Source organism: Pygocentrus nattereri, chromosome 2 (assembly GCF_015220715.1).
Source record: "Pygocentrus nattereri isolate fPygNat1 chromosome 2, fPygNat1.pri, whole genome shotgun sequence".
Classification (NCBI taxonomy): domain Eukaryota; kingdom Metazoa; phylum Chordata; class Actinopteri; order Characiformes; family Serrasalmidae; genus Pygocentrus; species Pygocentrus nattereri.
In genome coordinates, this window is record NC_051212.1 from 38,483,614 (window position 1) to 38,499,295 (window position 15,682).

The 15,682-nt window shown below is 42.9% G+C and overlaps 1 protein-coding gene across 7 annotated transcripts in view; it reads left to right on the forward strand.

The window, feature by feature from the left end:
- The first annotated feature begins 407 nt into the window (after positions 1–407).
- Positions 408–15,682, forward strand: part of rnf220a (ring finger protein 220a) — a 143,560-nt gene continuing 128,285 nt past the window's right edge. For 2 of the 7 annotated variants that reach the window (XM_017702687.2, XM_017702688.2), the window contains exons 1-2: positions 408–893; positions 11,944–12,805. In XM_017702687.2, the coding sequence (XP_017558176.1) occupies positions 12,148–12,805 (658 nt within the window). In that variant the 5' untranslated portion in view covers positions 408–893; positions 11,944–12,147. The remainder of the gene's footprint in view (positions 894–11,943; positions 12,806–15,682) is intronic. The other 5 variants (XM_017702691.2, XM_017702692.2, XM_017702690.2 and 2 more) reach the window with 4 other exon arrangements.

Below are 15,682 nucleotides of genomic sequence, written 5' to 3' on the forward strand. Positions count from 1 at the left end.
CCTATATATAGACATTATATACTAATACATTGTTATATACTATTCAATGCAAGTGTGTGTGCAGGCCTGTCCGTGTACATCCAAAGACTTCACCTCTTGCAAAAAAAACACTTACCTGTTTTGTCCTGAGCTCTTTATTTCTTCCTGATTTCTCTCTCTCTCTCTCACACACACACACTCTCTCTCTCTCTCTCTTTCTCTCTGTCTCCTAAACATTTTTAATTTGGCTGCGGACTTCATTTCCCATGTCCTCCAGTCGAGAGCCCAAACCTACAGCGGCAGCAGCGGCGGCGGCGCTGAAAGCCCCGCGGGACGCTGGAGAGGTGGGGTGTGTGTGTGGTGGTAGGGGGTGTTAGCGGAGAGCAGAGGGGAGTGTGAGTGTGTGTGTGAGAGTGTGTGTGTCAGTCAGTGAGCAAACCTGGCGCTGAGCGGCAGCACTGCACCTCCAACGCTGCTGTCAGCGCGCGCTTACATCCACCTCAGCTCCAGCCTCGCGCCAGCCTTTTCCGTCCAGTCCGCGAAGGGCTTTTCTCTCTCTCTCTCTCTCTCTCTCTCTCTCTCCCTCTCTCTCTCTCTCTCTCTCTGCCTCTCTCTCCCTCTCTCTCCGTAGCAACCCCCTCCGTCAATACATGCGACTGAAGCGCGCTCTCCACCCGGGAAAAATCCTCCTCACTCGGCCCAACCGCCTCACACTTTCCTCGGCGTGCAGCGGCCACTTTCTCCCTCCACCTCCTCCTCCTCTTCTTCCTCCTCCACCACCACATGCTCTTCGGTCATCGCCGCTGCTTTCGCTCTCCTGTCACGGACCGAGACGCGGAAAAAAGAGAGAAAAAAGTTTCGCTTGTGAGGATAAAAGGACGTCCAGGACCTGCGGAGGGATTGTACTGAACACCGTAAGTGCTCCTAATGCTTCCTCTGAGACTCTGTCGCGTTCTCTGTCCTTTTAAGTGGATTTGTTTGGCGTTTTTTGCCCCCATTCAGCGGAAAACTCGCTCCTAGTTTTCGTGTATCTGCGAGGAGATCTAGTCTAAACTGACCCGTGTTGAGTGAAGCAGTTCGGATTTAAATCCACGCTTTTTTTACCCGGGACGCTCATGTCCTGTTGTTTCATGTAAGTTGCTTCTAAGATGTTTTAATGCCAACCGCTCTTCGTTTATCACTTTTTTGTCAGCTTGTTGATTTCTTTGCCCACTTGTGTGGCCGCATCTCTAATTGGACATCTTTTGATGTGCAGTAATGGCTTCTGTGTGAGGAGCCGGGGTTTAACTGTTCTGACAGTTTCTGAACTCTCTTTAAAATGTAAACATTGCGCCAAGTGTGAGTTTAGACCTGGACTTTGTGGGCTTTTTTCTTCTCTGTTTTCTGTCTGGTGCCAGAAGTTACCCAAGTAAGTCTAAAAGTATTGTTTAGTGACTGTTTGGAAATGCCGTGACTCACTGCTTCAGCGCGGTTTATAAAAATGAGGCAGAAAACACAAACACAGTCAGTATGAACTGGAGTTTAACGCTGTGAGGTGTTTTCCTCCTGTGGTGATGAATTCAGACTTCAGGCCTACAGAGCTACAGACAAACTAGCCTAACAAGCAAGTAACTAAGGTCAGTGAACCGCTCACATTAGTAAACTGCTAGATTTGAAAGCGTGAGATAAACCACAGTGGAAACGCTTTCGATCAGTCGAGTCTCTGTGAAGGAGAGATGCTAACGGCTAAAAAAGTGTTTTTTAACGGATAACCGGCTCCTGAAAAGTTTGTTTCTGAGGTATTTTATCTCTCTCTCAGGTTCAGTAACGCGGTGTCAGCTAGCTCGGTTTTCCAGAAAACGCAGAAACGCAGTTTTATGCGATTTTAAGGCGTGTGAGGGCTGCTTCGTTTTACTGCTCCGGGTTTTTTATGGCCGTCTCGGCAATCAGAGCTGGAATTAAGAGCCCAATGTTGCGGCTAATTCAGAAGTGGCGTTGAAGCCACAGCGCTGGAGCCTCTAGTACCCCCCACCACACACACACTCACATAGACACACACACGCCCCCGGGCTCTGGTGTGTCTCTGAAACAGGTTCGAGGGTTTGGATGCTCAGTCAGCCTGTGTGGAGAACAAGGAAACACCTGTTTGTGCGGATCCCACCGCCGAGCACGGCTCTCCTCTCTTCTTCCAGATTTAACAGCTACCGGAACGGCCTGTTAGGTGTACAGGAGACGACGCTGATGGACTGACTTTATTCACTTTATACATCAGCGTCACACCTGATGTTTGTGAATGTTTCAGAAAATGCATTCGTCACGATTTTTAATTTTAAAATGTGCTTATTTATTTATTTTGACAGTTTTAGTATTTTGTAATATCTTTAAAATCCACATATTTAGCAATATGTTCTATGGAACATGAAAAAAATCTTAAAAGCCCTAAACGTTAGTTTTGCTGTGTAAATCCTAAAAAATAAAAGTCTCCTCTCGGCTCGCCGGGACGCAGTGATTTTATGCAACAAGTTATTTTTATTCCTCCTGCAAGCTTACATACTTTATATAGCTGTAAATTACTAAAGATCTTATTTTAATCATGGAATTTTAACGTATAGGTATAGACATAATTTAATAATGTTTTTTTTTTAACAAATAAGACTTTTTTTTCTTTCGGCGTCCTCGCTGGAATAAAATAAATCTCGCTTCTGTTTAACTGCACATTATAATAGTAAGGCATAAATAATTCCTTGTTCATTTATGTTATTATTAAATGGCTGTTATAATAATACGGACCAAATAAAACTCACCAGGCTGGAATATAGTAGTAATAAAAATCTGTAATATTAGTTATTTTTTCATGTTTTTTCTCTTTTCTGTAGTTTGCTCGTTCGCTTGCAGGGTGTGATGTAAAAGATCGCAATTATTCCTCCACATATATTTTTCCCCTTGTAATTTCTGTTGGTAGTGCGGTTCATAAATCTTAATAATCGGCCCTGAAATGTTTATAGAGCGTGCAGAAAGGTCTCCACATGCTCGCACATCCTGCTGTGTGTTTAATCCCAGGAAAAGTGGAGAATGAAATAATTTCCATAAACTCGTTTGCTGACAGTGTACACAGGAGCACGCGGCTCCAGATAAGAGCTGAGTTCTAGCGTAAATATTAAAATACTGTATCATTATCACGAATCAATCGCTGATAATGAGGAAGATATTAGAGGCTGTTAATTAGAGTTTAATTTCCACAGGCGCGGTGGAGATCTCCACTCAACTTCTGCTTTTAAAACCTTTTAAAGCACACGAGTGAAGTGATTGAGGAACTGAAGCGCTTTCTGACTCCTCCACTTCTCCTCAAAGAGCCCGTAAAAGAGCCTCATTTGATCTCATTAATCTGACTCCTAATTTCATCAGGCTGACGGCTGATCAGCGCTGTTCGGGTTTGCTCCGCGGTGCTGGCGAGAGAGAGAGAGAGAGAGAGAGAGAGGGAGAGAGAGGAAGAGGAGCTGAGTGCGGGTCTGGGCTCGCCGGGTCTGTGGCGTTGTTGGTAATTAGTGATCACGACCCGTGTGTTTAACAGATGATGAAGAGGAGTAAAGAACGGGGGGGGGGGGGGGGGTGGTTAGGGAGTCGGACAGATGTGCAGAATCTGCCTGTGGATGTTCGAAGACTTTTCTCGAGCTGGTTTGAGCGGAGAACACAAAGCTCTGTGGAAGTTCAGTCACAGCTCGTTCGTTAGTGTTTAGTGTGTTAAAGTGTCCTCGGCCAGCTCTGCCCTCCTGATCGTGAGCTGATAAGCTCCTCACTTGTGTTTTCAGAACTTGTTGAAACTGTGCTTGTCCTTTAAAGTCCTCTGTGTGGTGTGTGTGGTCTGTGCGCTTAGAGCCGCCGCTCCAACGGGACAGCGCAATTTATAGAGGGACTGAGACAAAAAGACCGAGAGAGAGACTTTTAATTTGGGGAAACAGAAGAGAGAAAGGCAAAAAGCTATGCTTTTAAAAAGACGATAAAAGGATAAATAATTATATTTAATATTCTATTTTATAATGTATATATATATATATATATATATATATATATATATATATATATATATATATATATATATATATATTGTGTTTATAAAACATTAGTTAAAATGTAGATTTATAATTACGTTTTCTGTTTCATTTTTATTTTGTTCGTTAAAACTATTTAACCTCTTTTTGCTCAGCTTATTTTCATATATTGTTTATAATTAATTTAATTAAACCATTTTATTGTGAAGTTTTATTGTGATTTTATTCGATCCGTGTGTTTTTCTGCGCTGCTTCTGTCGTTTTATGTAAGTGCTAATTTGTGGAACTGAAAAAAATCCCTGCGATTTATTTTTCTGTCTATTTTTTTAACAAATGGTGCAGTATTTTTTATACCGGAATGGTCTGCCCTGCATGTATAAATGAATGAGTCTGCGCTGATATTAGAGCTCCGTTCTTTAACTGACAGGAACTCGTTCAGATCTCAGTAGAGTTCATCTCTCCGATAAAAACAGAGCAGCTCACTCTGTCCGCACTGCTTCAGCCTCAAATCATCTCTAAGAGTTATATCTGTTTATTCATCTCTTGCCGTCTTCATGTATTTTAAAACAAAATGTTTAATTAAAGACTTTTTTTGTATTCATGGTCCTTAAACGGCGGAATTCCTGATTTCTGTCCTGATCACCGAAACTAATGTTTGCAGTCCAGAATTAGACTTTAGTTTGAAGCCCCTCTCCTCGCTCCCCGCCGCTGATCTGACTGTGTCTTTCAGAGCTGTAGAATAAGCTTAAGTTCATTTCGCCCGCTCTCCCCGCAGGCATCACCAGTGCATTTGCCTGAGATCGATCACGCGCTGATATCTATCAACTTCTTCCAGTGCTGCTTATTACCCTCCCACAGAGCCACAGCCACCGTGCACGCGCTTTGCGAATGGCATTTATTCAGTTACACGCAGCGGATCATTACAGAGCCACTTATACATACACACCCTGGACTTAAATACGCACACTTAAAGAGTGTGTGATACTCAGGGGGCGGTCACGAGAGGGATCAGAACGAGACTGAAACAGTCTTGGTTGGGTTTCGGTTAATAACTGTGTAATAACGCCAAAACTTCACTATATCAGGCGGTCGCTTGTGCAGACTCGTGTAGGCCGATTTTATCTGAGAGAATCTGTCAATAGGAAACGTCTCTGTAAACAGTTATCTATTATTGAGCAGAGCCTGGTTTGCCAGTAGTGATCAGTAGGCCAAATCAGGCTAAAGTCTCTCTCTCTCTCTCTCTCTCTCTCTCTCTCTCTCTCTCTCTCTCTCTCTCTTCCTCTCTGTCTGTCTGAGTATGTATGTGTAGCAGTGGACGGAGGTGGGGTGAGTGGGGGGCTCCTTTGTAGTCCAGTGCTGGCTCTGAGCACGGAGGAGCCAGACACCTTGCAAATAATCTGGGCTTAGTGAGGAATTAGTTGGCTCAGGTGGGTGGGATGAGACAAACAGTCCGTCAGCGGCTGAAATGAATGAATAGCCCGGGCTAGGACAGGAAACTTTGAAAATCATTTTATTCACAATGAATCAATGTTGGCCCAGGAGAGGCCAGGCGCAAAGCTTTTATTTGAAAAGCAAATCCTCGCTCGCTCGAGCCTCACGTCACTTTTTTTTGCTCTGTTTTTGTCGCCCGCTGAGCAAATTGTACAAATTCTGGCGGTGGTGGTTTGAGGAGGAGGGGGGGTGCCTAAGAATAAAAAAAGCCTAAAAGTTTAGTGGTGGTCCCCACTTGTGCACTGGTGTGCATATGCAGACGGCAGCGTCCAATAAAGCGTTGATTGATTGCTGCTATTTATTGCTGGCTTTTATTGTGTGTCATACACTGTGGAGGAGGAGGGGGGATTTATTTGTTGATAGTGAAGTGGTGAGGCACAGCTTGCACGAGCAGTATTGATCTCGTTTGCTGTACGTCCATGAGTGTCATTATCTCTCGCCTCGCGCTCGCTCCGACACTAAATCTCACTTTCACGTCCGCCGCGCAGCCCGTTCAGTTTGTCGCCCCCGCTTTTCGGCTAATTTCTCGTTGTGCAGCTGAGGCGCGTTATTGAATCGTCCCGGTTTCCCGCTGATTTCGTGCGAAGACGCACGAGGCCCAGACCACCGCCAGCGACTGCACCTCCAATACCATCGCCTTACCGATCGTTCTGTCCGTCTGACCGCCGCTGGTGACCACTCTGTCCCGCTCTCCTGGCTCACTGCAAACATTTCGGAGCTTTTGCTCTCGCAGTAACAGGGGCGCGCGGGAGGAGCGCGTAAAAGCCTGGCTCAGGCGCGCGAGCTCTGCACCAGCTATAGCCGCGATCTGTGCTCGCTTGAACCTGCTGGGCACTTTCGCGTTGGAGTGCTGTTTTTACCCCCGGTATCTCCGCTTCTCCTCAGCTCCCTTTAGTTTTATTTCATTCTGGTTCTACGATAGACACGATTTTCGCAGCCAAAGAGCGCCGTGGTACATATCCGCGCTATTAACCGTCACTAAACTTCATTACCCAGGTTGCAAAGTTACTCAGATGGGCTCGCGTGCTGCTACTGTTTCCTACAGCTCCGCTATCTCTTTCCTCTCTTTCTTCTGTCAAGTCTTCTTTTCCTGTTAGCGGCTAGCCGAGTCTGCTGAAAAATCTCTCACACTGTTATTCTGGCTTCAAAAGGGCAGCATTTTCGGGTAGTTGGAATTTGGCAAAGAAAATCGAGTGTGCGAGAAGCGCAAACCAGGTCTAGTTTCAGGACAGTTGATGAGTATTTTAGGCACTTTTGCTTTTTTTGCATGCGCAGTGGTCCCAGAAAGTATTCGGACATCTGTGCCGTACTTGTGTATCTAGTTAGCTGTGTTGGGACGCAGAATGTCAAATCAAATACCATTTATTTGAAACAGTCCATTCCAACACTGTAACTGAACATTTTTAAACATGTTCTCGTTTCGCTGTTGTGTTTCAGATCGTTGTCGTTTGATCAGCTTCTTTGCAGCTTTGCAACCAAAAGGCCTTCTGAGTTCATGACCCCATCAATGAACATAAGCTCACAGACACTGTAAGGCAAACAGCCCCAGACTTGAACTTTTCCACCTGACTTGTAGTCTGGTTGGAATTCTTTTTCAAGCAGAATAATCTACTGTGATGTTGATGCTGTGTTTTTTTCTCTGAAACAATTAAAGAATTGTATTAAAGTTTACCAAAGGTTAATGGGTTAAAGTGATCAAATACTTTCTGGGGCCTCTGTATCTGTAATGTAATAAAGTACTGCACATGCCACGTGAGTTTTCGTACATTTAGTTTGTCTCATCAACAGGTTGTAAGTTGGCTACTGTCATCTTTATTTATTTAACCTAGTGTGCCACTTATTCCGTTGCCTCCAAAAATAAGTCATTTGGAAAATATGAGATACTCTGTCTTTTCATAATCTGTCAGGATGTTAAAAGTAGTGCATTGTTTCCAGTTCCTACTGGAGTGGCACTGAGCTCCTCCAGACGATGACATTTTGTGAAGTTTTTCAAGAGCGATGCAGTTTGCCTCAAATGCGCTCCAAACCCGGTGTCATTTCCTGCCACGCTGCTCAAGAGCACTCCACTTGGGCTGGTGACTATAGAAAAGCCTCTGAAGCTCAGAGCACTCTCTGAGTGTTTAGAAAATACAGACGCTGACGTTTTGAGCTGCAGCTTCTTGGGGAGTTTTCTGATATATGATCACGTCTTTAAGGCTGCCCGTGGTGAACAGAGCCCCTTCAAGTGTTGCTAAATATTGTCCAGTAATTGGTGTGAAATCTGTCGGTCATGCACACGCTTCGCCAAGTTACCCGTTTTGTCTTTGTCACCATCTCCTTGGAGAGTGGGGGAAAAGAGTGAATGGTGTGTGTATGTGTGGTAGAGAGTGACTGTGCCTGTGTACATGTGTGTGTCTGTGTGTGGTAGAGAGGGAGAGAGTGATTGAGGGTGTTTAAAATAGAGAGAGTGAATGTATGTGTGTGTGTGTGTGTGTGTGTGTGTGTGTGTGTGTTTAGGGGGGTATTGAATGACAGTGTCTGCCCCATCCCGTAATAAAATGTAAAAGTGGCGCTTTCACGGTTGTCAACAGACTCTAAATACACTGACAGACAGACAGGCAGCAGGCCGTGAGCTGAGGTTTGAGCCGCATTCCTCACTCAAACTTTCACATTTAAACTCGAGGCGCTCGCACCGCAGTCCAGCTTGACACATGTTTGTTTTCTATGAAATTGGATTCCCACTGCGGAAATCTACCCATGACATCTTCTTATTTATCTTTATTGTGTCTGGGAGCTGCTTTCTCTTCTGCTTTAGATCAGTGACTCTCTGAAAGGAAAACGCAGCACACATCATCAGAACTGACATCCCAGTATCATAATAATAAGGTTTCTAAAGAAACAGCAGCGATCGTCTACCCTTGATACATATAACAAATGCACTGAGGGTTTTATTCTGGGATGTTAAACAGTTTATGTAGCCTACATTTTATCATTTTATTTGTATTTTACTTTTTTCCTGTTTCTGTAGGCTTATTTGCACAGTAAAAAAACTCTTTTACATGACCATTTTCCAAGCTCTCTTTGTCTCTTAGAATCAGACAGGCTGTTTTATTGTGGCGTCTTTAAGATTTTGTTCTGATTTGCTGCCCTGTCTTGGGCCTCATTTAAAAAGCAGTCCAGGCTGAAATACTGCTTATAACTTCAACATGACTGATATAGGTTGTCTTTGCTGCCTAACCTCCATGTATATAGGCCATAGAGACAGGAGACTAAAATGTTTTGAACCTTTAACAAAGTTTACATACTACATCAATTGCTTTAATTAAAAAAGTGTGGAAATTTTGATTTTCCATAGTGCAGCTCTGTGGACAGATAACAATCATGCTGTTTTGTTTATATGTACATTTTCATTATTACGTTATTAGCTAACAAGCAACTAGTGATGGATGTTTAGAGGGTTTGTTGAAATGCTGCTGGTGATGGAGGATTCAGTGTCTTTTGGGACTTTAACTCTGAAATTGGAGAAATTGTTACTAGTGTGTATAAATATATACTTGGAAAGAATGAGAAACAGGAACAGAGGGACCAGAGACATGGTCCAAGTTGTTATGATTGCTCTCCTTGTTTTTGCACTCATTCACTCATTCTCTCGCTCTCTCTTTTTCTCTTTCTCTCTCTCTCTCTCTCTCTCTCTCTCTCTCTCTGGCGTGTCAGTGTGTGTCAGGCTGAATCACCACTTCTCCTGGTTGTTCTGGAACACTGCTTTCTCAGTGTGTGTATGCGCATGTGTGTGTGTGTGGTCAGGGTACCAGGCAGACCGACCAACCTCACCCCACTAATGCCCTCTCTCTCTCCTCCTCTCTCTCTCTTGGGAATATCCTGTGTCCTTTTATTGAATTGTCAGTTACAGGCTGCCCGGTTGTACTGATGGTAATGATAATAAAATTCAAATATCCAGGTAGACCAGGCAAAGCGCTGCAGAAATTATTAGCACATCTGTACAACACACAGCCTACTTAGTTATTCTCTATCCCTCTCTCTCTCTCTCTCTCTCTCTCTTTTACGTGCTTGCTTGCCATTGGGGGATATCCTGTGTCCTTTTATTGGATTGTCAGTTTCACACTGCCTGGCTGCACTGATGGTAATGATAATAAAATTGAAATATCCAGGTACTTACCACTGTATTACCTTGCTATCAACACCTAGCCACACTCATTTTTTTCCAGGTTTTTCCAACGAGAGATTCGATACAGAACCACAGAGCTGGTGGGAAAGAGCGAGAGAGAAAGCGTGCGAAATAGATTGAGGAATAGGCTGTTTGATATCAGAGCATTTTGGAGGTGCCGTTTTCCTGGCTAGCAAAAAGACAAGCGCGTAATGTGATTCTCGGGCGCCTGGCCAAAGCCGAATGGTGTAGTGTAACCCATTCTCGACAGACAGGAAAAGGAGCACATTCTCCTGCCATGTATGTGATAATGTAAAGCTCTTTACTGGACCACTGTGTGAGTGTGTGGGTATGTGTATGGGGGTTGCAGATGTTCAGATCAGGTTATAAAATTGATTTGAATGAGTGTTCTGGACAGCTGATATCTGTAAAAATGCCTGTGTAAATTCCCAGGAGTTTCTTTGATGCCGTTTGATCTTCTGTGTGGCATTTGAAATAGCTTCACAGTGACACAAGAAGAAAGGCCCATCCACGTGAATTACTGCAGCACACAGAGAACGTTTTCCGTACAGATCAGCTTCAGCTTCGGATCACATGCTATTTTTCCTCATTGCTTGTGGCTCTTATGGTCACATTTGCGCAAACTGATTCATGAATAATTCCTAGATCCAAAGAAACCTTCCTCACATTAATATAAATATTGCTCCAAAGCTTGCCTTTTTAAATTAACACGTAGTGCAGTCTTAAGTATTCAACTGGTATCCAACTAAAGCACAGAGTGGAGATCATTACAATCAATTACCAATTTCATGTAATTCAATTCTCACTTTAAGTTGTAATAGCAGATCACCTTCAAGCCTCCCCATAGGGATTTGAAATAGCCACATAACACACGAGATTTCTGAAAAAAAAAAGTTCTTTCGACTCATTAAATCCACTCACACTTCGGCCAATCGGTGCATCTAATCCTCATGGGGCTCTTGGGCCGTTGGACCGCAGCACAGGGTCAAGGGGTGAAGTGCGGCTAATTTATTCATTCAGTCAGATTTCCTGTGCAGATGGCAGGCTGATATGCTATCAGTATGAGAATCCCATCGGTGGGGAAAAGGCCCGAGTGCTCACACGAGCAGACCTGCTCTCTTATCTGATCAGAGCGAAGGCCTTATCAGCCTCAGACGCCGCTCCGCTCCACAGACGGCGAGATGGGGGAATAAGAGGCTTATACGCGATCTGGACCACAGATTTGCAGTGGAGGAAAGTTTCCATTTTGGAAAAAAGTTTGGGCAACACTATATTTTGGTGGTCTACTGTAGATGCTCTCACCTTGGAATACATTCCACTAAAGAGGTATTAATACAGGCTGTATCATTAGAAAAAACTTTTTTTGAAAAAAAAATTGTGTTTTGATTATATGCTTTATTTCCATGTTTTTTCCCTGTAGCATGTTTTGGTCATGCTTTATTTTGATCTGCTATTGCTGATCAAACAGTTGAAAACCAAATACCATGGTAAACCCAGTTTTCTTTACTTTTTTAAATAAAACATTTTGATGCAGTTCATAACCATTTTTAAAGACTTCAAATGTACTGTTCATTCCCCAGTCCATAGAGTGTGTATATGAAAGCTAAGCTACAAAACGCTTTTAATTTATCATTGTTGTAATGTCCCAACTATGACCACCTTTACATGCGACTGACCATTTGGCCTGTAGCAGTTTATTCCACACATTCATATTGAAGAGATAAGGAACATTACCATTGGCAATCTGTGGCAGAGTTATTGGAGCAGAAGTCGTGGAAAATGATAAAAAAAAAGATTAATAAAAAAGCTGTTTGTGGCTGAAGCAAATGAATTGCATGGCCATCCAAAGAATGCAGACATCCAAAAGTACTTGCTGAAGGCTAAGGCCCCTGAGGATTTTTCTGTCTGTCCCATATTCCTGACTTGTTTTTGAACAAAGTATAATACAGAGCAGTCAAACAGAACAAAACTTATTTATTTATATTAGTCTTAAAGGCACAGTAACAAAAACAGCAGATTTAATGGTAGGAGATAAAGACAGGTTGAATACGGTCATGTAAAAATGAGTTTTTGAAAGTGTTCAATAAATGAATTATGGTACTTTTACATTCAAGTTTTGTCAAGCCCTGAATCTAAAACGCTCACCCAATGGTAACCTAACACTAACCCTAGGTATGGACCTAACCCTAGCCCTAATGTTGTTGAGTTTCAGTGGAGTCATTTACAGATATATATCTATAAGGGACCATCGTTCTTACCATCTGTTGCTCTGTCCTGCAGAAGGAGCCCTGTCCAGGACAGTGAGAGGCGCCCAGTGAGAGTCCCAGTGAAAGGCGCCCAGACGCCCTTTTCTGAGAGTGGAGGACGGACCGACCGGTTGGCACCATACTCCCCATACCATTCCCCCCTGCTCTCTTCTCTCCACCCCTCCCCCTGACCCCTCCACCTCCTCCACCTGTTCCCACCAGCAGCCCCGCCGGCAAGATGGATCTGCACCGGGCCGCCTTCAAGATGGAGAGTTCGTCCTACCTACCCAATCCCCTGGCCTCTCCAGCACTCATGGTGCTGGCGTCAACAGCGGAGGCCAGCGTCCGTGATGCCTCCATCCCCTGCCAGGGGCCGCGGCCATTTGGCGCACCGGCCTCCGCAGAGAAGGATGTGCACCTGCCCTTCGGCAATGGCTCTTACACGTTTGCCTCCATGTACCACCGTCAGGGTGCCGTGCCCACTTTTGCCAACCGTGACTTCCCACCCTCGCTGCTCCATCTGCACCATCAGTTCGCTGCACCGCCACCCAACCTGGACTGTTCGCCCCTTGGCATGCTGAACCACAGTGGTGTGGGGGCCTTCCGGCCCTTTGCGTCGCCACCAGAGGATCGCGACCACCAGGCCTCCTCAGGTGCCTACCAATCGGCCTTCACCCCAGCCAAGCGTCTCAAGGGCTGCCTGGAGGCTGAGGCCTCACCTCACCTGCGTTATTCGGACGCTGAGGGCAAAGAGTATGACTATGGTGGTGCCCAGATTGCCTCTGCCTCGCCTGGCGCCCTCAAGGCTGCCGAGGACGGCAAGAAGATCTTTGCAGTGTCTGGCCTGCTGTCAGACCGAGAGGCTTCGTCCAGCCCAGAGGACCGCATTGAGCGCTGTGAGTACACTCTTGCTTCTTAGGGTATTTAGAAAAACATTCATACCATATACATACCACATTACATTTACATTTTGTCAGTGTTATAAGAAAACCTTGTAACTTTTTTTGGTTTGAAAATATCTGAAAATATCTGGAAGTGTTTTTTCATTTGTTTCGTTTGCATCATTCGTTTCAATTACATTTACAAATATTAAGAATATTATTTCATTTTCCTGTAAAGTTAGTTTTAGAGATGTTTTCCTACAACACTGATGATTTACATTTAAGAGATTTAGCAGATGCACTTATTCAGAGCAATGTACAAAGCTTATTTGTGCACTTTCAATGGTAACTCTTAAGCTAGTAGTAATAGTAAGTAGAACAGAGTCTCAAGACTCCTTCAAACTAAGTTAAGATACTTTAATACAGAGATGCACAATACATAGAGATTTCAAGACGAGTTTTAGTGTGTTAAGAAAATGATTAGTGTTCATTTATACACTCATCAAAGAGATGGGAAGACACACACATACACAGACACACACGCACACACACACACACACATACATGCACACACTATTTATTCAACAGTCTCTAAACACATTCTTTTAGTAGATTCCTAAGGTAACACCCAATCACCTCAGAGGCTTTAAACAAATCCAGCCCACTCAAGGTACACCTGTTCTTAATTGCAGGGCTTTCTAAGCAACTGTTTTATTATAACATGGGAAAGCTTTTAAAAAACAGATTTTGTTCTACTACTATCACTCTTTATGTTGCACATTGTAGTAATTCTCAGTAATTGTTTTCAAGTCAAGGCAAAATATGAAAATATTTTCATAGCACTTGCATTGAAACCTTCACCAACAGTAGCAAAAAACACAGAAACACAATAAAGAGAGAAAATGGAAGCAGCATAACCGTATGCAAAGGCAGTTAAACATTTTGAAATCAGCATGCCTAATAAAATCAGAATCATATCAATGTTGTCAGATACTGCTAAAAATATACTAAAAAATAAATATTGAGAAGAGCAGAATGTTTAGAAATACCAAAATCTCTGCAATTTATTGAATCATTTTACGGCTAGTAACCCTGCAGAAATAAGCGTTAAATTTCTCAGTGATGCTATTTCTGGTGGATGTAGTCTGAATTTCTGTATTTTATAAATGCCGTTCTATAGGTATCAGCAAAGAAGTACATGAATATCTCTATTGGCCCACAATTACTGTATTGGTGCATCCCTAATTTGCCATAATAAACAGTGCACGAACCAGCTCACACATTGCAGAAATATTGCGTGGACCGACTCACACATTGCGTTAGCACTGTGATAATTGGGTAACAAGTTTAATCCGATGTTTTTATAGGGTCGAGTTCATGTCCAGTGTAGTTTAGCTTGATTTTCAGGCAGGCATTTACTCAGTCTGGGGATTGCAGTTAAAAGCGACAAGCTCCTAGCCACATTTCCTCATATGACACATTAGTGTGGAGCAGTGTTGAGACTGTGTCCCCTGTCACAAGGCAAAGTGCTGGAGAATGTTTAGACAGGGTGGCCTGCTGCTCCTCTGGCTCAGATCAATTCCACAGATAAAACCCATAAATGAAATGAAGGGTTTTCTGGGGTGTGTGTGAGAGGAAGAGAGTCAGAAAGAGAGATGAGAAATAAAATACGAAATGAGGGCTGTGTGTATGTGTGTGTGTATGTGTGTGTACGCTTCAATCTGCAGAAAGGGAGTTGAGTAGTATTACTGACAGTAATCCAGCCTTACCTCTTTTACTCAAACAGTGAAAACAGTGAAAACACATACACACATATTCACACACACATACACGCACAGAGTAAAACAGGTAAATATTAAATCTATTAAAATAGATGTAAAAATGTGAGATCATAATAGAGCTAGTTGAGATCCTTAAGCTATTAATTTAGGGATGTCCAACCTCTGCATGCTTTAATGGATCAAGAATCGGCTAAAATAAGTTCAAGCTGTCTCTTTTTTGCACTTTGTTTACTCTGCTGTTATAGAGGTGCCATAAACAGACATTATTCCTCATCATGCAGCAGTGAGGTGTGTTTTAAGAAGCTAACAAAGCAGTCAAAATGCATACAGTGTTTGTGGGTTATAACGTGTAAAACTTATAATCTTCACTATTTCTGCTGTATGTAAAAGTCTTTCATCTAAACATTGGCAATTAAAATCTGAACATTGTGCTGTTATGTCTAGTGTTTGTTTTCACCCACTTGGCATGAACAACTTACCCCCCAAAACCTACATGTGACTGCATATTACTCCCACATTGTTTTTCACCCTAGAGTGGCAACCAGTTAAAAAATGAAATGTTATGCTGTATCAGCAACTGTGAAGCTTTGGGTCTTCAGCTGTAGCAGGAACGGAACATTCAGAGCCTATAGAATGAATCAAGCCGCTGTTACTTGTTAGAGTAATATGAAATCATAGATTATTTGGTAAAACATTATAAAATTGTTATTTTACATGTGTACTCCAATAAAACAGAAGCAATCAGTTCAGAATATATTACTGTGCAAATATTAAAAATGATGGGATTTCACTGCAGAATATTGAAGTAACGGTTTAGCTAAATCATCAGGGAGGTCAGTATACCCTATAAATAGTAAAAAAAGTCCAATATCAGTTCACAGTGTCACATTTAACAAACAGGTGAAGCAAATGAACTGATTTTACTGTGGTAGGCGTGAAGGCATTGGGAGGAGGAGACTGGCAGTAGTCTAACTTTTATGGACATGAAAACTTATCCCACTGTTCTTTTTACTTAATTGTGTATTTGAATAAGGCATGAGTGATGTGGAACGAAAAAAGAATTTAGATATGAGTTGTTTTGTAGTTTTTAAATGGAAGTTTTTAATGAATG